This window comes from Carassius auratus, chromosome 35 (assembly GCF_003368295.1).
Source record: "Carassius auratus strain Wakin chromosome 35, ASM336829v1, whole genome shotgun sequence".
Classification (NCBI taxonomy): domain Eukaryota; kingdom Metazoa; phylum Chordata; class Actinopteri; order Cypriniformes; family Cyprinidae; genus Carassius; species Carassius auratus.
The window spans coordinates 1,364,832-1,386,639 of record NC_039277.1 but is presented as its reverse complement, the minus strand read 5'-3'; the positions used below and the strand labels follow the sequence as shown (position 1 = coordinate 1,386,639).

At 36.3% G+C, this 21,808-nt stretch overlaps 2 protein-coding genes across 10 annotated transcripts in view; both read left to right on the top strand.

Moving 5' to 3' along the window:
- Positions 1-2,477, top strand: part of LOC113053988 (talin-1-like) — a 66,191-nt gene extending 63,714 nt beyond the window's left edge. For both annotated transcript variants that reach the window (XM_026219182.1, XM_026219181.1), the window contains 2 exons: positions 1,210-1,335; positions 1,607-2,477. In XM_026219182.1, the coding sequence (XP_026074967.1) occupies positions 1,210-1,335; positions 1,607-1,741 (261 nt within the window). In that variant the 3' untranslated portion in view covers positions 1,742-2,477. The remainder of the gene's footprint in view (positions 1-1,209; positions 1,336-1,606) is intronic.
- A 1,912-nt stretch (positions 2,478-4,389) lies between these two features.
- Positions 4,390-21,389, top strand: LOC113053987 (tropomyosin beta chain-like). Of its 8 annotated transcripts, none has more exons than XM_026219176.1 (9): positions 4,390-4,649; positions 6,373-6,498; positions 12,197-12,330; positions 12,614-12,731; positions 13,413-13,483; positions 13,872-13,947; positions 15,061-15,123; positions 17,212-17,281; positions 20,232-21,384. In XM_026219176.1, exons 1-9 carry the CDS (start codon positions 4,536-4,538, stop codon positions 20,312-20,314), a joined length of 855 nt encoding a protein of 284 aa, XP_026074961.1. In that variant the 5' UTR covers positions 4,390-4,535; the 3' UTR covers positions 20,315-21,384. The 8 variants fall into 8 exon arrangements, with proteins under 8 accessions (XP_026074961.1, XP_026074959.1, XP_026074958.1 ...); XM_026219174.1 differs by lacking the exon at positions 13,872-13,947 and adding an exon at positions 14,440-14,515 and having other exon boundaries at positions 4,391-4,649; positions 20,232-21,378; XM_026219173.1 differs by lacking the exons at positions 13,872-13,947; positions 20,232-21,384 and adding exons at positions 14,440-14,515; positions 17,892-18,309 and having other exon boundaries at positions 4,391-4,649.
- Positions 21,390-21,808: the final 419 nt, after the last annotated feature.

Below are 21,808 nucleotides of genomic sequence, written 5' to 3'. Positions count from 1 at the left end.
TGTATCTGAAGCGTACTTGTAGCCACAAATTAAAGTAGTTGTATTTGTAATGTAGTTGTAGCCACAAATTAAAGTAGTTTTATTTGTAGTGTACTTGTAGCCATAATTTAAAGTAGTTGTATCTGAAGCGTACTTGTAGCCACAAATTAAAGTAGTTGTATTTGTAATGTAGTTGTAGCCACAAATTAAAGTAGTTGTATTTGTAATGTAGTTGTAGCCACAAATTAAAGTAGTGTTATTTGTAATGTAGTTGTTGCCTCAAATTAAAGTAGTTTTATTTGTAGTGTACTTGGTGCCATGAATTAAAGTATTTGTATTTGTAGTGTAGTTGTAGCCACAAATTAAAGTAGTTGTATCTGAAGCGTACTTGTAGCCACAAATTAAAGTAGTTGTATTTGTAATGTAGTTGTAGCCACAAATTAAAGTAGTTTTATTTGTAGTGTACTTGTAGCCATAATTTAAAGTAGTTGTATCTGAAGCGTACTTGTAGCCACAAATTAAAGTAGTTGTATTTGTAATGTAGTTGTAGCCACAAATTAAAGTAGTTGTATTTGTAATGTAGTTGTAGCCACAAATTAAAGTAGTGTTATTTGTAATGTAGTTGTTGCCTCAAATTAAAGTAGTTTTATTTGTAGTGTACTTGGTGCCATGAATTAAAGTATTTGTATTTGTAGTGTACTTGTAGCCATAATTTAAAGATTCTCCTGAAGTACTTTACTTATACTCCTAGCCACAAATCTACATTTCCACAGGATTGCCATGTGAGAATACAGTCCAGGACACCAATACAAGCACAATAAAAGTAGCAGCTGTGACTAGCTGTGACATTTTTGCAAACATAGTTCATATGAGACCAACTATTTGTTGCAGCTCATATTGTCAGAAAGGTTTCCCAGAAAGTCTATTTTTAGTTTGGGGATACCAAGAGCTGTACACATTTATATTTATTCATTTGTTGGATGTTTTTAACCAAAGTAATATTCTAGCTGTAGTTTCCTCAGTATATCTGCTCTCTAATAATCATCCCTGTGCTCTTGGCATTACTGTGGTGTATGTATTTCAGAGTGAGTTTGATAAGGGGAATCTTGAAGAGATTCAATGTCTTATCCTTAAAGCTGAGAATTTGTACTTGTGAGCAGAATGTGTTTTATTGGTTCTGTTGAATGCTTTGTAAAGTACTCTGACATGTCTGTTTGTTTTTTTCTTTAGACTGCAGGTAATGCTGTCAAGAGGGCATCTGATAACCTGGTGAAGGCGGCACAGAAGGCTGCATTTGACGCTCAAGATGATCAGACTGTGATGGTGAAGAGCAAGATGGTGGGCGGTATCGCTCAGGTAAAGAGAACAGAACATCACTTACAAGTCGAATTCTAGCACATTTAGATACATATTAACTGTGTGTTTTATTAGAGCCACTGACATTTTTCATGCATGTCAAGTTTGTTTTTACTTCGTCAAAGTTGATAACACATGCAATGTTATTTAAATTAGTGTTAATGTATTAATGACTAATTAAATTGTTAACACATTTATTAATTTTGACATTGCAACCACTCTGTTTTGTGGGATTGCTAAAAACCTTGTGGATTTTCATCTGTGTCCTCAGATCATCGCTGCTCAGGAGGAGATGCTCAGGAAGGAGAAGGAGCTGGAGGAGGCCAGGAAGAAGCTGGCCATGATCCGACAGCAACAGTACAAGTTCATGCCGTCAGAGCTCAGAGAGGATGGACAGGATCAGTGAGACTAATCAATGACCGTTTGAGAAGTAATTAATGATATGCAATGAGTAAAAAGTGAACTATGTATCAGGATGTCTATTTTAAAAGTGTTTTGTTTATTTCTGTCAGTGTTGTGAGAATTGCCATGCCAGCTTTATTGTTTTGTTGTATTTGGATAATATGCCGCATATACAAGTCATTTTTAATTTCTTCTAATAGATCTATAAGATTGTTTTCAGTACTAGATATATTAGATGAGCAGTGCGTGTTTTGAAAGTTTTTGATCATGACGGGCCAAACAGTGTTTGTAAGCTTTTCAAGACAAGATTTGGACTTTCTCAATCTGTCCTCTGTTCCTCTGACAGTCGACGGCTTTTCTTTTTTGTTTCTTTTCATCTTTTTCTTTTTTGTGGCAATTTGGACCAGCGGTGCAATGATTAACTTTGCGTTGAGACAATTCATAGACAAAACATATTTTCTAGAGAATAGAATAACAAAGCTTTGAAATATTACAAATGGTATCTCCGGTTAATGTTTATGCATTGTCAGTGTTTGCATTTGTGACAACTTGGTCTACTGGCATTTCTATCAAAAGTATATCTTTTATAAAGCGTAAAAGCCATATTTTCATTTTTGGTTTTATAATGTTTTTTGTTTTTGTTTTTTGTTTTTTTTGCAATTTACTGTTGTAATTTACTGATGTAAGTCCCATTTTGATGTGGACAGACAATAGTAGGTTAAAAAAATATATTTGTAACAGAAGAATTGGATAATTAAAATTATTGTGTTAATCAAATAGAGTTATTATAAAGAACTGTTTTAAAGAAATTATAAAGACTGTTATTAATAGATCAAATACATATACAGTTTAAGTTTTCACCATTACTGCCTTTCCTGTTACATTCTGTATGTTTTGAATCTTGCCTGCCTTTATATTTTATAATTGTGTATTTATCTGTTAACAGTTTCTCACTTAAAATAAGCAAACGCACTTAGCAAATGTGTTTAACTAAAAACTCATAAATTCATTTTGCAAATATTTCCTATTGTATTTGTGTGTTGTTGTTTTTTTACAGAGGGTTCTGGTGTTTGAGGGCTTAGCGTATACTTGTATAGACCCATAACACATAACATAATTACTAAGTCATTAATGAACATTATATCATAATTAAAATAGAAGTTATTTTTGTGCATTCAAATATCAAAGTAATAATTATTTGCTTTGCTAAATGGATTTGTATTTAATCTAGATTTACAAAGAGAGTGTATCTGAGTTCTGAACGTTACCAGGAAAACTATTCCAAAGTTTAGAAACTATGTACAAAACAGCTCTACCTCCCTCCATGGTGCTATTATAAAATTGAACTGATGAGATCAGAATTTTGGTAAGAACTTCTGCACTGGAACCACATGCAGCTTGTTAATGGAGACTGTGGAATATACAGCCTGCACTGTACATTACAAAACTCTAGTCTTCAGGTGAACACAAGAACTAGCTGCTATCAGGGACGTGTTTCATTACTTGGATATATTTCAGAGGAAGAATGCTTTCTATAAAATTGGGAAAGCAGATTTGAAAAAGAAAAAAAATAATAAAATCCTGCCAAGCATGACACACATAACTGTAGAAGATGATGATAGCATTCATCTTAACATGGATTATGCTTACAGCTTCAAAAGATTTTGGTAATTAATTATTCCTCATTTTGACAGAATTTAGTGGATTGAAAATAACTGGACTTCTGTTCTTAAAAGTCATTCAAATTAATCTGAACAAATTTGAAAAATTTTGAAATTTTATTTGAAGGATACGGCATGTAAAGCTAACTGTCATCAGCATAAAAAAATGAAAGCCTTGTTTCATGATAATATTACCTAAAGGGGACAGTACACTGAATACAAGAGGACCTAAGACTGAGCCTTGTGGTACATCATATACAGTACTTAACTTGTGTTAGGTTTTACAATTACTCATTTACACATAAACTTGTACTGATCTGAGGATCTAAACATGCCTGCCCACCAATGCCAAAACTCATCTGGTGTTTTTGACATTCATCAAAACATTGAGATAGTTCTACATTTAACCAAATCAAAGCTGTTCCTCGTTTATAAGCCGTTTGATAACCGCAAGCTTGAATGTCCCCAGGACATGCCAAAGCATACAGTATTTCTCATTTGCCTAGACACTGAAATCAATTTTTTGTTCTTTGTAAAACTGCAAACCCAAATTCAGCACTTTATACCATGTGTTCATAAAGTAAAGTACTAGCATTCAAAACCCAATGTCAAAAAAACTCGCCATTGAACACAGTAGGCAGATTATATAACAGAAATCAGTGGAAAGAGGAAATCGTTGTCTAGTCAGTAATGGTGGTTTTTGAGAACATTACCTTTAAGTCATAAGTCATGCAGCATATATCATAGGGATGCTGCACATACATATGATGAAATTTAAGTTAAGGATCCTCTATAGACAGTGACTAATGTATGATTGCATCAGTAGTTGTTTTTTTTCCAGGGTACTTGAATAATCCTGACCTCATATCTTTTTAAGTATAAGGATTCAGAGCCTCCCAAACATGGACAAAATCACAGGGTCAAATGCAGAGCCCATTCAGCAGGACGAATCAGAGCAGGGGGACGTCACTCTCCCAGAGACTTTAGAGAAGTTTCCAAAAAAGACCAGAGTTCCTCTGGAGAGGATTCCAGCCGCCTCTCTGCTGCGCACTCAAGCTTTGTCCGTCTCTGCCTCCACTCTCTGAACAAGCTCTCCTCTTTCTCCTCGGCTGCTAGCAGAAACCCAGGAAATCAACCATGGAGGCCATCAAGAAGAAAATGCAGATGCTGAAGCTAGACAAGGAGAATGCCATAGATCGCGCAGAACAGGCAGAGATAGACAAGAAAGGTGCAGAGGACAAATGCAAACAGGTAAATGGAATGAGTTTGGTGAACTGAAAACTGATTATCAGACAAGACTCGTTTTCTGTTGATCCATCCATATTTCTTTTGTTTTCCAACTGTGTTTAATTTAACACTCAGGGAGAAGTGGATTAGAAAAAGTATGAGGAAAATTGTCTAAGCAGTGATTTAAAAAACCTTTTTTGGTGTCTTTTAACTGAGTAGCCTAATGAGGACAGAAATTGTATAATTTGACCTTCCATGTACATGTAGTATATATAAATCATCAGTAATCATCTGGTCAGTGTCATCAACTCCAAAAACGATGATTAATTCCAGTTTATGGTCCAGCATCTCTGATGAGTTGAACTATTTTTAGTCTTGTTCCTTAAGACCCGTCAGTCAGGACTAACTGAAAGACCAATGCCAAATATAGTGGTGTAAATATGTTAATATTTTTAAGTGGTATACTTGATTACAGCCATTTCATTAAGAGGCCCAGGTTGACAGGAACAACATTTTACACTATTTGATTGAATTTGACACAAATATCAGCATGAACGGGACAGTCACTTTAGATTTTTTTAATGACTGAGATGAATGAATTGTTCCTGTAGATCTTTCATTTATTATTTATTGATTTTTTTTATTTTTTTTTTCACTAAAATCCAATTTAACAAAGTCTTCTTCATCAAGGACACTGCTGTTCTTTATAATAGAAGCACAGCTGGCTTTCCCATGAGAGTCGGAGCACATGTACAAGGATATAGTTCATGAACATTATATCCATTTAATTTTGAATCTGTGGCCTCAGAATATCTCATTTATTAGGATTGGATTGGTTCCTTTTACCAAGTTTATATGTTCCCGAAAACTGACTGACCAACTCCATCTATTCTTGTCCCAAGGCCTTTGTTATTGCACCCCTGTTGGTCACCACACATGCTGTCCTTGATCTTTTTTTGTCCTGCTTCACGTTCATAGAATTGTTCATCATAATAGGATCAAGGCTTTGTACCATCTGGAGCCACCAGGCTGCGTTTGACGCCAAAGCTGCGATGCTTCCCATAACTGTCCCGATCCGTCAAACGCAATAAAGGGAAGGCATCTGTGCCTTGTTTTGACACATTCACTTGTTCTGTCATCCAGCGCTATTATACACTTCTCAATTTATGAGCTGCCTGTAAAGCTGGGCTCTATTTTTGCAACCAGCATTATCTGCTCTGTGTTTCCATATGTAGAAGCCGACTGTCCCACTGGCTCACAATAAATAGAGGCTGGTTTATGACACTAAGCCATGTGTGATGTTATGGTTAATGGGTGGTGGTTTACTTGACTCTTGTTAAAAGGGTGGGTGGGGGTGACCAGCAGCAGCTGCTGCAACCCTCCACTTTAACATAACTTTGCCGTTTATAATTGTCTCCTCATGCCCTCCCCAAACAGCCCTCCTAAATGAGACACTCCGTTCTGAGCCTGGATTAACACATCATCATTTTTCACTGGTGTAGGAATGAGCTCAAGATGAGCGACACAATACTTGATAAGTAATCATCTTCCAAAATGTGGAGATAGAAAAACAATCTACCCTGAATTTGTCCTTCAGTCGTCTTTCTGTACTAGTGTTCAAACCAAGCATCAAGAACCTGGTCAAATAAATGCTTTTGAATAAACCTAGTCAAAGTGCTTTCCTATATCTTTTATCGTATCATTTGACTGTATTTTCAGTGCTTGATGTGTGTGTTTGTGTGTGTAGCTGGAAGAGGAGCTCTTGGGCCTGCAGAAGAAGCTGAAGGGTGTGGAGGACGAGCTGGACAAATACTCTGAATCACTGAAGGATGCTCAGGAGAAACTGGAGCAGGCCGAGAAGAAGGCCGCAGACGTGAGTGACACACAAATCATTAAAGATTCAACACATCTCACTCTGTGTCTCAGTCACTCGATGTTTGATATGCTATATATGCACAGTTATACACTACAGTTCCATTTTTTTAAAAGACATAAATTAATACTTAAGCAAAGATGAATTAATTGATCATAAGAAACAGTAAAGGTAATTTATAAAAGATATCTATTTCAAATAAAAGTTTTTTTTTTTTTTTACTAATCAAAGTGTCCTTATATTTATATATATATATATATATATATATATATATATATATATATATATATATATATATATATATATATATATATATATATATATATATATATATATATATATATATATGGTTTCCACAATAATATGAAGCAACACAACTGTTCCCAACATTGATAATAATCAAATGTTTCTTGAGCAGCAAATCGGCAGATTAGGATTCAGCTTTGATCACAGAAATGAATTACATCTTACAATATATTAACCCAAAATAAAATAAAAAAACATTAATTTAAAATTGTAATAATATTTCACAATATTGTTAATTTACTGTATTTTTTATCAAATAAAAGGAGCATTCTTTCAAAAATGTTGAATAGAGGTCTATATTGTTTAAATGTCTGTTTACAATAATTCACCCATAAAATTTAATATAACATTTGTAAAACAATCTAAAACCACTGACACCTCATTTGGGTCATATTTCACCACGTAGTAAAAAAGAAAAAGTATATTTAGAATAATACATACTGTATGTATTACAACGTATCGCATTATAATTGAGAACAGGGAGTGAGGAATGACAATGTGAGAAATCTTAATCATCCTAAAAACAGGCCAGTGTTCAAACATAAGATCTAGACACGACTTGTTTGAGTGTTGAGGAGCTGGAAGGATCCGGCTGCAGTCAGTGTGATATGTGTGTGTAGCCGTTAATCAAGAGAGCGGCCCGCTCTGATTGGGCCCGTCCTGTCAACAGCTGCTCGGGTGCCAAACCCCCCCACACTCTCAGATTCTCCAAACACTTCATAAACACTGTCAGCACCTCACAGCTGACTGATGTCTGCATCTTACACTTCACCAAAGACCTCTTTCTGCTTGATTCTGTTGGACTGATACCCCTCAGGTTTCCACGACCTTTGACCTTTCCACACTCACACTGTCAATTCATATAAATCTCAATACTCTTCACTGATGACCAAAATACAAGCATACTGTATCTATAATACAATATACATTACCCAAAGATACAAATGCTACTTCCAAAGTCTTTTTAGGCTATCTTTTTTTCTGGGCATTTTTTGACACAGTGTCATCTGATAGCTTTCAATAAAGGTAGTGTGAAATATTAGTATTTTTGTCATTCAGACCCTTTAAAGAGTCAGTTTAAATCACTCACAGAGGTCAGACAACTCTTGTTACATTAGTTATCAAATATATTAATGAAGAAATATATTCAATAATATTATACTATGAAAAAATATGAATACAATACAAATGATTATAAAAGTATAATTTCTAGGTTGTTTAAAAACGTACAGCAATGTAGAAAAAAAGGATAAAGTGTGCATTAGCTTCAGAACTGAGAGTGGTGGGACCTGTGAAGAGAAGGAAAGAATCTGTGTAGGACTTTTCCCAACCAATGTTGTCTCAAAGCAGCTTTACAGAAGATCAATCTAACTTAAAGCCCCAATCATGTGACTGACATTGAAAAATCTCCCTAGGATCATGTGTTTGGGTTGAAAACCACATCCTCCTCTAGCATTAAAATAAATGCACATATGCTATTTACTAACTAGTAAAATATCTCAGTTGAATCAGCTGCTAATTGCAGCTGCTTACTTCCAGTTCTAGGCTCTCTTTGACTGTGAGCTTCTCTCACTGCGTGTTGTACTGTATTTACACCATTAATGCGTGGCCAAAAAAGGGAGAACCATCCGAGGAATGCAGTCTTTTGTTTACAGTGAAGTGATGTCATGATTTCCAGAGCTTCTGCTCAGCGTTTGACTGAATGGATTTGTCTAAGGATCAGTGAACTCAGACAGCCCTGAGCAAGAGCTTGACTGAAACCTACTGTTTCATGCTTGTCATTCATTTGAAATTCATTTGATTGCACACAATGAAGTAGAAAGTTTGTAAGCAATAAGACTCATTTCTGAGATCAAATGCATTATTTGGGTACATAGGATCTTGACAGATCAACAAGAATGCATTAGTCTGTGAGTCAGTTTAAATCTATATATTTATAAGCCATGGTATGTCACCATCTGTCTTTCTTAAATAAAACTTAACTCAAAAGCTTATGTCGTGAATGAACCTACTAAATGCCTTCTGTCGCCTGATCTGACATCTGTATCAAGTAAAAAGCCTTTTAGTGTGATTTTACAAACATCCACCATCAGCTAGTGCTTCACGTGTATTTTTACTGAGAACATTTTACAGATTTGTATCAAGTAAACATAAATACATATATATATATATATATATATATATATATATATATATATATATTATTATTATTATTATTATTACAGGTTATATTTTGAGATGAACATTTAATAGACTGTACCAACTCAGGCTTTCTTGATTAACCATACATCATTTTTTAAATCCAAAAATCAAGTTAAAATGGGAGTATCAAATATCACAGATTTATTTGTTTTTAACCAGTTAATTGTATCTTTTGCCCCTCACAACAAAACAATTATACAGAGTTTTGAAACTAAGCCTTAAAAATACTACCCTACAGTAATAAGACAAATGATCTGGATTTAATGCAAATAGTCTATTATTATAATAACCTCATTGATTTACGTCAAACTATCAGAATTTCACCTTAACTTTTGCCTATAGCTGCAACTGCACCAAACTGGGTATTCTTGTAAGTATGTTACAAAAAATAAATAAAAGGATGTATCAAATAATATACTTCAGAAAACGTTTAGATTTTTTTTTAAGCATAAAAAAAAATCAGACTATTATTTCATATGCCAGGCTTTACTCTATTTAAGACTTTGGTTTTTAATAAGTAAAATATTTAGAAAATATTTATGAATGAAGTTATTTTCATGAATGAGTGCGTCCGGTGTTTTGATAATGAAGACTTTTTATTTCACCCGTAGACAGGGTTGCCAGGTTTTCAAAATAAAACACGCCCAATTCCGTTTCGGGGAGTTCCACAGGTGCACATCGTGACCCGAGGGGTGAAATTCACGTTTCTGGTAAATTTCGAATTCCAGGGGCTGAATATCACGTTATTGATTCAACCAGCAGCAACAGTGAGACAGTATCCCAATAGCACGGGAAAACCGAGGACCTGGCAACACAGCTCGCTCCGAGCTCACCTGGAGACTCGTCCTCAGGCCAGGTAAATCACGACCCCTTCATTATGAGGGAAACTGCTCGGCGTGAGTGTTGAGAAGCAGCCCTGTGCTGTGCCGACGGTGGGAGGAGCACTAGACCGAGCTGCTCCTGCTTCTGGGTCACCTGAGAGGTGCGCGGCGCCATCTGTTGTTCCGGCGAAGACGAGCGGTTACTGCAGCCCGACGGATGTTCGTTTCGCCCTTGGTGTGAATAGAGGCGTATGTCGGCGATTCACGCTAAACTTTCCCAGAGGAAACGGGGACTTCTTTATAAAAACCTTAGAGGAAGAAACTGACATGACCGGTGTCTGATAAAGTCAAGATCACTGGGATATAGCGATATCGCTGCTTCCCTGTCCGGGATCAGTGGGAATAATGGCTTCGATGACCTCCATAGAAGCGGTGAAGAGGAAGATCCAGAGCCTGCAGCAGCTGGCGGACGATGCGGAGGAGCGGGCAGAGATGCTGCAGAGAGAGGTGGACGAGGAGCGGACGGCCAGAGAGAGAGTGAGTGACCCTCCTCACATTCAGCCTGACAGCGATGCTTCATCTGTCTGTTTACACGGTTCACTTCAGAAACATCCTGTCCCCTGCAGCACCAGTGTAGTACCAGTGGCCATAGGACTACAGCATCTTTATGAATTCCTCATATTTAATGTAAAACTGGTGTTCCTCATGGCTGGCAGTTTTGTAGTGGGATGCTCCGGTTTCTTAAATAAAATCCAAACATTAAGTTCACTTCAGAAAAACATTAGCCAAAAATCAGTATCAGTTTCGGTGAATGAGTGCAGAACCACACAGTGTTCAACAGAACAGACGTGAGTGTGAGCTGCTGACCTGTCCTGTCGGAGGAGATTGAGCTAATGCACTGACACGAGAAGCAGATTAGGCTTTTATTGAGGGCGAGTGATCCACAGAGAGACTCACAGCATCTCTCACGTCAAAATCAAACTCTTTATGGCACACGGACCTGTAAATATGTGATGCAAGTGCTCAGGTAAAACAGGTGATTACACCTGATTGTAGACGCTTGAGTCCATCCCAGACCCGGGTCATCTCCTGGTGTACCTGTCTACCTGTAGTGTATTTAGTTTACATGAAGATCAACATCGATTTGGAGAAACGTTTGTGTTGTCTTGACCCCTCGAGTCCCATAGTGAGGTGCCTTTTGGTTAACAGTGCACCCTGGGAGATATGTTTGATTAAAAATATAAACATTTGATCAAAATCAATAATTGAACAAGAACTTAAACTCATTTTTCAAAACTGTGTTCTTATGTACATTTTTGCGCAGGATGTTTGAACTTTTGCACTATGTAACTTTCAGCCCTATGCATTAGTTAAGGTAGTGTAAATTAATAATTCAGATTGGCTTTGGATTTATTAAAATGGATCGTAAACATCTTATATGAGGTTTTCGGTTGTTGTAGCCTATTTAATCCTGGATTTTACAAATTAGGCCACCTTTGTACTGAGCCTTTTCGTTTTGCTAGACTATGAAGAAGAACTTTTGTTGTAAAGATCTCCAAGATGACATTAGACTTTTAAATGTTGGTTAACATCTACAGGCATCTGTAAAATGCTACAGCTTCTTTAAAATGAAAAATCTCATTTTATTCATGTACATTGTGTGCTGTATTTGGTGACATGCATAAATATTCTCACATTTAAAGGGTTGAGATAGTAACAGCATTGCTAGCGTGTAGTTAGCTTATTCTAAGTATTGGACAAACAGTTTATAGTGAGCTCAACCCTCTTTACTTTGAACTTTTTAAAGTTTAACTTAAAGCCAGTAATGCATTCAGAGAGTGTCTGATGGGAACTTAAAATCATAAAATCATAACTATTGCCAGGGAAGAAGCATGAGCTGATCTATACTAGAGTGAGTGTGCATTGACAGACAGTGTAAGAAAGCAGGTTATATTATAATATTACAATATCAAAAATATTATTATATTACCAATGTTACCATTTCTGCATGGCATTCATTTTATAGCCTTTAATTTGCACATTGTTCTGAACACTGGTTAGGATATGAAAGTAACTTTTGTCCCAAAAAAAAATGTATTTGAGAGATGTACTGATTGTTCAAATAATTATTAGTTGCAACAGTAAAAAGGCGTGCATCTGAGAAAACAACAAAATGAAGGAAGATCATTCGTAGTTGGAATCAAAACTTGGTTTATCTGATGGTGTTCTAGATGCAGTTTTGCACTTTATTGCAAGATTTTCACATTGCATGTCACCTTCACATTATTCAACAAGATTACTGTGAATCCAATGTATCCTCCATGGCATGCAGCTTTGGTGTGCATTGACTGGTTCTCCTGTGACGGCAGGCCGAGGCCGAGGTGGCGTCCCTGAACAGACGTATCCAGCTGGTGGAGGAGGAGTTGGATCGCGCTCAGGAGAGACTCGCCACTGCGCTACAGAAGCTGGAGGAGGCTGAGAAAGCCGCGGATGAGAGCGAGAGGTGGGACGGCGGCATCTTTAACAACATATGTCAGCAGTTTTTATTTGTTTGTCTCACATCCATTTAGCTTCTTTTGTGGATACCTGTTCAAAGCCAGAGTTTTAGGTAGTTTCATACAGTTTTTTTGTCACTTGAAAGGCAAATGTTCTGATCTGTAAAGGATTAGCCATCCTTCCAGGGTGTCATGGGTAATTACCTTAAACCTGTTGTGTCTAGACTTACTGAGTTTGTCTGTTCATGGCACTTCTGAGTGTAATGCTGAACGTGTGGTTTCTCCGTACAGAGGAATGAAGGTGATCGAGAACAGAGCAACAAAAGATGAGGAGAAGATGGAGATCCAGGAGATGCAGCTGAAGGAGGCCAAACACATCGCTGAGGAGGCTGACCGCAAATATGAGGAGGTGTGCATGTCAGCTGACCTCTCAATATTAAATGATTGAAATTAATTGAAATCAGGCTTCTTATAACTAGAAGCTCTTCTCAATATATGGAATTATGGCCATGCATAAAAGTTCCAAAAAAGTTCACAATGGTGGCATGGAACAAGGACAACATTATTATTTCTAGATTCAGAAACACTTAGAATTCAGATGAAAGAAGAAAGTACACTTGGTTAAAATAATGAAAAAATAATTTATTTAGATTTTCTTATATTTCATATTTATTCTTTTAAGAATTTTTATTTGTGGCATTGACGTGTGGTAATTTCTTGGTAAATTTGGTAGATGCATGTATATTCATGTCCAGTGGCCATGCACAAATTAATTTATCAGCTGCTGAATTTTGATTGGCTGTTGGTAGCAATTTCTGATTGTTTTTGATTGATATATATGATATAAGGATAAGATATACATAGATGGATATGCAAGCACTTTTACTGAAAAACAAGCATGCTGCTTTGTTGGTCAAATGGTCAAAAGGTTAATATATTTTTGTTGTTGTAGTGTGTAATATGTGTCACTATACCTACATTTCCTGCATTATCATTTATTGGGGATTAAATTGGCTTTACAGCACTGTGATATTTGTTATTTGACAGTAATTGTTAAATTGGGTTTATTTGTGTGCTTGTTGGACTGTAGGTGGCGCGTAAACTGGTGATTCTTGAGGGTGAGCTTGAGCGCTCTGAGGAGCGAGCTGAAGTGGCTGAGGCGTAAGTACATTTAATGCTTGTAAAACAGTTTACTTTATTGCATTATTATTTCATAAATCATCAATAACATCAGTAGCCTTGTGTGTTAACAAGTGATTCTGTCGTCATTGGTATTTCATACTGATATTTTAATTTCAGTGATTTGGGAGCATATTCCTGAATGCTGAAAGTGTAGACTAGCACTAACATAATGGATACATGAATAAGCTTTATCTGCATTTGGTTAACTACTGCTTACCAGAGTACGGTGTTAGAAAAAATATATGTATTGTTTTGACTGTCAGAAACAGTGTGTGGAATATATATGTGTGCATATGCGATGGTAACAAAAGTGCATTACATTTGCATGAAAAACTGAGTTTAATATGCATGTTCTGGACTAACTCAGTCGAGTCAGGCAGCTGGAAGAGGAACTTAGACTCATGGACCAGAATATGAAATCCATGATGGCCGGAGAGGAAGAGGTACTGCTGAGAGACTGATGTAGCATGTTAATGCCGGCTTCTCTTGACCTGTCCTAACTTTCAGAGATCTATGACCTCCTGTGCGGCTCTTCTTGACTCTGTCCCTGTGCAGATAAACGCATCTTTTTGCAAATGAAAAGGGGCCTCAACTAGAACCTTGGGGAATACACACTTTACTTACTTTTATTTTGTAAAAAGCACCTTGAAAAATAAAATTTTATTTGTTATTATTTATTATAATTTTTTTTTGCATTACTACTTTTTCTAGGGAAACTGTTTTGTGACAGACATGTAAAGACATTTAAAGTGTCTGATGTGCTTGGAACACTGAATGGTTCTAATATTCAGACAAAATTAAAAGGATTGACCTCATTGTTCCATTCAGGTTGGGGTGTCTTTTGATAAAAACTGCTGCCTTTCCTGTCTTCTCAAAGTGCTGTCTCTCTCCTTTCCTTTGCCTTTTCTTTTCCTGCATCTCTTGCTGTGGTACAGCAAATCTGGTGACCTAGAAGAAGAACTGAAAAATGTCACCAACAATTTGAAGTCCCTGGAGGCACAGTCTGATAAGGTAGGCTGAGCCTTCATAGCGTTTATTGCAGTGAAGTCCAAATGCCCTGCTGTTCACTTTTGAGTCAGACTGGCCATGTTCACTCTCACAGGACTAATCTGTCATTGTGGTTGTTCTTTTGGTCTTTGTACAACAAATGATTGTAGAACATATGGCATTTATCCAAATTTTTTGACAAACTTAACAATGAGATTCCCCATGTTAAAGCAGCATTTTATACAGGGTGAGTTAGCCAACAAACAGGATTGTTCCCTTTGTCGAGTAAATTACTCATTCTCACAGTCTCCATTGGCTTTGCTTCCATCTCTCTCTCTTCTGATTTCATATGCATTTAAATTACATTTTAATATGTATTTTAGTATTCTGCTTGTGAGTATTTTGCCTGAAAAGAGTTCTTAAATATTAAATGATATGTAAATAAAACCTTTGTTTATCTTCAAAGGCATAATTATTGCACAGATTGCAAAGAATGCCCTTGCTTTTCAGTTCATCTTTAAACACTGATAGCTGCAGCATCAATGATTCATTTTTGTTTTATTCCCCAGTACTCCACGAAGGAAGACAAATATGAAGAAGAAATCAGAGTACTCACTGACAAACTCAAAGAGGTGAGTTTAAGAATATTGAGCACAAGTGGGTTCGCTCATCTCTATCCAGTTATAAACACAAAGTGAGCGGTTAGGCCCAATTGGATTTGATTTCGTCACACATTATACATAGGCTCCATGCTAAAGCTAAACAGCCTTGACCATGGAAACTGCAGTGATGATGTAAACTGCAAAACGTGATTGTGCCATACACAATGGTAATTACATACTTGTCAGTCTACACAGCACCGCCCCTAAAGAAACACTGCCGTTAACATTATAGAAATCTTTTTTTATGTATATATTTATTATTTTACTATTATTATGCTAATTATATATAGTATATTAAGGGGACTATGTCACTTTTATGCAGATTAATGTGTAAAGTTAAACATTAAATTTAGTAAATATATATTACATAATTTCTTAATTATTTGTACTGTATTAAATAATAATACATTATTTTGTATAGTCGCTTTAAAAATGGCTTTCTCAAAGCACTTTACAACACAAGCTAGCACAACATAAAAATGAAAACACAAAATACAGAGCAAGAAACAGAAAAGAAACATTGAATAACACTAAATAAACAAGAAACTGAAAACAAAATGTATCAATTAAAAGCAATCCTGAAGTAAAACGTTTTAAGATGAGATTTAAAAATTTAACAAATTTGCTTCCCTGATGTCAACCGGGGGAGAATTCCACAGTTTGGGGGCATAAAATGAGAAGGCATTATCTAGGTGTATAAAGTAATAAAATCTTGGCCTAGTACTGAGGAACCCATGCAGACTATGGATTATCTTGTATGTCAGCATAAGGATTTTAAAATCAACACAGAATCTTACCGAGATCTAATGCAACAATGTCACAGGGGTTACATGCTCAACAACCCTACCCCAAGACAAAATTCATGCTACTGAAGTTTAATACGCGATTTAGACACTATAATGAGAAGGGCCGTTAACAACAGTCTAAACATGAAAAAAACTATGATTTTTTTTTATTATTTACTTTGTAGATCCAGCTCAAAACCATCTACAGACAGAGCTAAAGAACCAGCATTATGCTGTTGATGCAGAGAGCCGTGGTTCTATTCAAACTATTCAAACACAGAAAATTGTAAGACATCCATGTCTTAATCTCCGAAATACAATTTAAAAGATAGAATAAGTCCATATCTTGACCTGATTTCGAGAAGAATATAAATCTGGGTGTCATCAGTATAAAAATGGTAGGTTAGTTTAAGAGAACTTATTAGTTGACAGAGTAGAAAAGTATAAATGCTAAAAAGAAAGAGGACCATGAATTGAGCCCTGGGGGACACCAGTACTTTTAAATTAAATTTTCTCTCCTCAATCCGAGCAGGTGAGTCTTAAGCCATCTTCAAGAATTGGCTAAAAACACATCCCACATCTTTATTTGAGCCTCTAACTCTAGCACTCTCTATTATAATTCTATTCTTTAAAAAAAATTCCCCTTTTAGACTTGCACTCTGTTCATTAACTTACTACTTGTTTTCTTAAAAAAAAAAGGTAGCTTCTCTAATCTTTTTGTATTCTATTTGCTTTCTTTTTATTTATTATATAATAATAAAAAATGAGACTTGTTATAGCACTTATATATCATTGCTCTTTTGTTGTTTTTGATTGCTTCCATTGTCCTCATTTGTAAGTCGCTTTGGATAAAAGCGTCGGTTAAATGACTAAATGTGTAGATGTTTTGACACTGGCTTACCAAATTAGTCAGTCCATCCATGCGATGTTGAACTTTATCTCAAAGATAAAGAAAGATATTTATCTAAAGAAAGATCTTTATCTCTGGAAAAAGATAGGATGCATTTACAGGTTTGGTTTCAGTTGATTGCAGGTTCACAGTCACTTCATCCAGTGCTTTAAACAAAACAGATTGTGTCAAAGCAACTGAACAACATTCATTATGAAAACAGTGTGTCAATAATGCAAAATGACAGTTAAAGGCAGTTCATCATTGAATTCAGTTATGTCATCTCTGCTCAGTTTAAATAGTGTCAAGTCAACGATATCGCTGTGTCCTAGCGTATTTTTATATTTAGAAAGTTAATTCCAATTGTTGATTTCTTTTCTCTAGGCTGAAACACGTGCTGAGTTTGCTGAGAGGTCTGTGGCGAAGCTTGAGAAGACCATTGATGATTTAGAAGGTACATCTTCAAGATTTATACTGCTGCCTGTAAATAATGACAAAATAACAGGAATGCACTTGTGTGTATTAGCAGGTTTGCTGCCTTACTCGTTCTAATTATAACTTCTCTCACAAGTTTTGTAAACCAAAATGATTAACAGGAAAATGGAAAAACTGTTTCCCCTGACCAGATCTAGTTGTCTTATACTAACATTGCTTGAAATGTCATCGGTGTTGTGTGCACTTCTGACAGATGGATCTAGTGTCTTTTGAAGGACTGAAACTGCATGGCATCTGTTTTTGGTGAGGTGACTCTGACACCTTAGAGGTTGAGAGGATAAGAACGACACGTGAGCGCATGTTTCATGGGATTTTGTGGTTGGAGTTTCATTTGAGAGTGACTGATCAAGGTGACTCTTTAGTGAGCTTGAAAATGATGCTCGTGTCAAGGTTTTCTAACCAAGAGTTCATACTGATTGCTTGTTCAGACATTGCAGTGAAACAGCTGTGATAGTTGAATTTGGTCTTTATAGTCCTCCATCTCACGGTGTTATTTTGTCTTTTTCTGCTGCTTGTTTCGTTCTGTCCGTCTGGTGTGTGTCTGTGTTCTCCTCTGGGACGATGTACAGATGAGGTGTACGCTCAGAAACTGAAGGGTAAAGCCCTGAGCGAGGAGCTGGATCTGGCTCTGAACGACATGACTACCCTCTAAACGCTCTCTCCGTCTCCTCCTCATCCTTATCCTCTCCTCCTACATTTGCATTGTCCACTTGTCTAAAGGTTTTCTGTCTGTTTTTCTCCACGTGACTGTGAATCAGATGTTATTTGTTCAGTCTGATTTGACGGAGCTCTGTCTGCAGCTCAAGTTTTGTGTCTGTCTTTGTGATCTGTAATGGAGCGGTCAACATTGTGTGTGGTTCTCACGAATGACCGTCCTGAGGTCCGAGTAACTTCAATAATGTTGACACTTCCTCTGCAGCATCTGTGTCATACGTGCTCGCTGCTGCTTTACTTTATCCTGTTGCTGTAATAAATGTAAGAAATGTCCTTCTGTTTCTCTTATTTTCTGTATTCATTTATTTGGTGTTATCACAAATTTGTCATCCGTTTTATGTGTGAAAGTGAATCATTCAGATTGTGACAACCAGATATGCAGTGAATAATCGTTGGGCAGCGTAGTATCCATACGCACGCGAGAACAAACCCTGTGAAGATTGCTACTACACTTGTTTCAGAGAGGAAGCATCATGTCATTTATTCAAAGAGATATATAGAGATCATATATACAGAGAGTGAGGCTTGTGACTGTCCCATAGACTGCCAAGTAAATTACTGTCAAGGTCTAGAAAAGTATGAAAAATACTGTCAGAATAGTCCATCTCCCATCAGTGGTTCAACCGTAACATTATGAAGTGATGAGAATACTGTTTGTAAATGAAGAAAACAAAAATAAGGACTTGGAATAGGTGAAGTGAATTGGCGCGGCTGACACAGAAGAGCATACGCAGCATACAGTGATGATGAGAGACACAGAGACTGTTGACAAAGCCTGTTGAAGAAAGTCCTTATTGTGTTCTGAAGATGAACGAAGCTTTTACGGGTTTGGAACGGCATTGGGGTAAGTGATTGATGACAAAATGTTCATATTGGGGTGGAGTATCCCTCTGAGGGGGGCAGTAGAGTTACTGTCAAATATTGGCATCTGTGATTAGAATTTACAGAAGAATCAAATAATTAAAACTGATGTCAGTGTTTATGTACAGACTTGGGGTGTTCCAGAAAGAAAGTTGAACTAACCTGCATATGAAAGAAAACAAAAACTAGCTTGAGGTGCATTTTTTATTTTTATTTTTTTTGTAGAAACAAATGACCTTATAAATGACCTTTGCAATATTCCTGTTTTTTTTTTTTCTCACACAAATTTGTAACTTTGACAATGTGGTCAGAGTTGCATGTGATATTGACAGCTCCTTTTAAAATGCGCTGGCTTTATTAAATATTGAATGCTGCAAACTGCAGATGGTTCTAAAATATGACTTCTTGTTGATAGCTGGTTTGACAGAAGAACAGAAACTTGAAAAACTCATAAAAGGTGCTGATAGATGGAACAATGAAACAATGCACTGCAAAGATACAGTTATCCATGAGGTTTACAGCTCGATGTGTGCTCAGGGGGTTATATTAACTCCAGGGACAGTTGTATTAATATGCCCCTGTCCTAGTGGCAGACAAACCAGTCTGAGCTCACCAATCCATGTTTAGAAAGCACAAAATTCAGCCTGATCTAGAATATAGTATACTTACTGGTAAAGTAACACATAACTTTAAAATTTGCAACAAAATATCTGAGTTACTTTTCCAAGTCAGTTACTCAATTTACTTTTTCCAAATGTTTCCTCGTGTTGAGAGAAATCTGCAGAGGAGGAGGCGATTCCTTCGGCCTGAGAACCACAGACCCCCCCCCCCCCCCCCCCCCCCCTCACACACACCAAAAAAAAACACATGCATCCCAGGCCAGGTGACCAAAAATAATGCAAAACTAACACAATGCATTGCTCTCCATAAGAAGTAACGCAATAAGTTACTTTTCATGGAGTAATGCAATATTGCAAAGCATTACTTTTTAAAGCAACTTTCCCCAACACGGCGTGTAATCAAACCTGACACGTGTCAGTCCCAAAACAATGGTTGCATTTTTCCTGCTTGGAGACTCTCAGCACTGTACCAATAAATGATGTCCAAAAGACACCTCAGATACAAATCTGAAGAGACTGCATCACTGGTCCCGGAAAATCAATCTATTGTTCTTGTGCTTATTCATTTTCTATATACTCTATTTGAAAGAATCTGGTTCCTTTGAGAAGTTATTTTGCCGTTCCTGTTATTTTGATCATTATGATTCACACTTGATTGTGAGGTTGTAAATTAAGGCTGTCTCACCAAATCTCTTTTTGTTCTCACAACACCAGAGAAACTGGCCCAGGCCAAGGAGGAGAATCTGAACATGCACCAAGTGCTTGACCAGACCCTTCTGGAGCTCAACAATTTATAAAGACGGAGTCTCCCAGCACACTAAGCTCTCAAGCGGCGCCTGACGCAGCTCTACGCTTTGATAAGTCACTGTCTTTATAGTCACACACTTGCCAGTTTCTTTCCAACAGCCCGACGCAAACAATGTCTTGCAATAATAGCAGTGCAGCAGTATGTTAAACAAATCATTTCATTGGATTTGTAGTATTTGTAATAAAGTCATTGTGACCTCTTTATTAGATTTGTTCGAAGCATTGTTTACTACAAATGTAGTTTTTGACCTCAACCGAAAGAAATGCTAATTTTCAACTGAATTTAACCCTACCAACAATTTAAAGGAAAGGTTTTGTACAATGGAATCACTTTTGAGGTTTTTCATTGATTTGTACCAAAATGCACATCCTGTGATTGTAACCTGCACAAATTGTAACATGAATGTTTTTGTATGCCGTGCTACAAACGTGTGGCCTTTCAATGAAATCTGCTGTTCCAAATGCAACATGTTATTTAAATGCAGATCTCATGTCCTACTCCCAAAGAAGAGGGTCCGAAAATTAATTTGTGCTTTAAAAAAATGTTGTGAAATGGCAAAAACAAAGCATCTGTGCTAATTAAATAAATTTGGGCCTGTAAGACATAGCTTTTGTTTTTGACTAGAATAACTACTACAGATGTTTGCTCATTTTTCTTCTGTCTATTTGACAGATCTGACCAAATCTGTGAATAATAACAGTCTGTACTCAAGGCAATGATAATAATGATGATGATGAAACTAATTGTGGGGTTGAATGAGATCACTGAAGCTGTTATTATTTCTTTATTATATATATTTGAAAGAATGCAATGGATTTGATTAGGGAAAATATTTTTAATGTTGTTTAAAAGTGACCTCTTTGTCCAACACCTTCTAATGCAGATCACTATGTAGTAAATCCCCCAATTATGTGGTATGTAAAAGCGATAAAATTTTGATCATTCTTGCACACAATTTTAAATAATTCCTGCAAATTTTATGCATCACCTGTTAATGTATAATGTTAATGTTTGAGCTGTTTGATTAAAATTATTAAAATATTAAAAATGGAATTTTGATGATTTGTTTACCTGCCAACTGTTTTTATTGAAAAAAAAAACATCCTTTTAATAAATCTGACAATAACAATTAGGAATGGAAGAGAGCTGACGGATTAATGGAGTAAATTTGTATTTGTCCTTCATGTTTATGCTCTATTTAGAAAAAAAAAGATCTGTATTTAATAAGCTGACTGTTATGCCTCCGCTGTTTTATTGTATTTTATTTATTTATTTTAATAGTTTGAAAGTTTGTTTTAGTATAAGACTGCATAACTTGAAACATGAAAAAATGTATTGGTCTCAATACTTTCTGATTACACTTTTATCCAAGGTGACTTATATTGCATTCAGAGTCTAGATTTGATTAGTTCATGCATTACCTGTCGATCAAAGCCATGATCTTGTCAGGAGTAGCACCAAGATCTGCTGTTGCATTATTGAT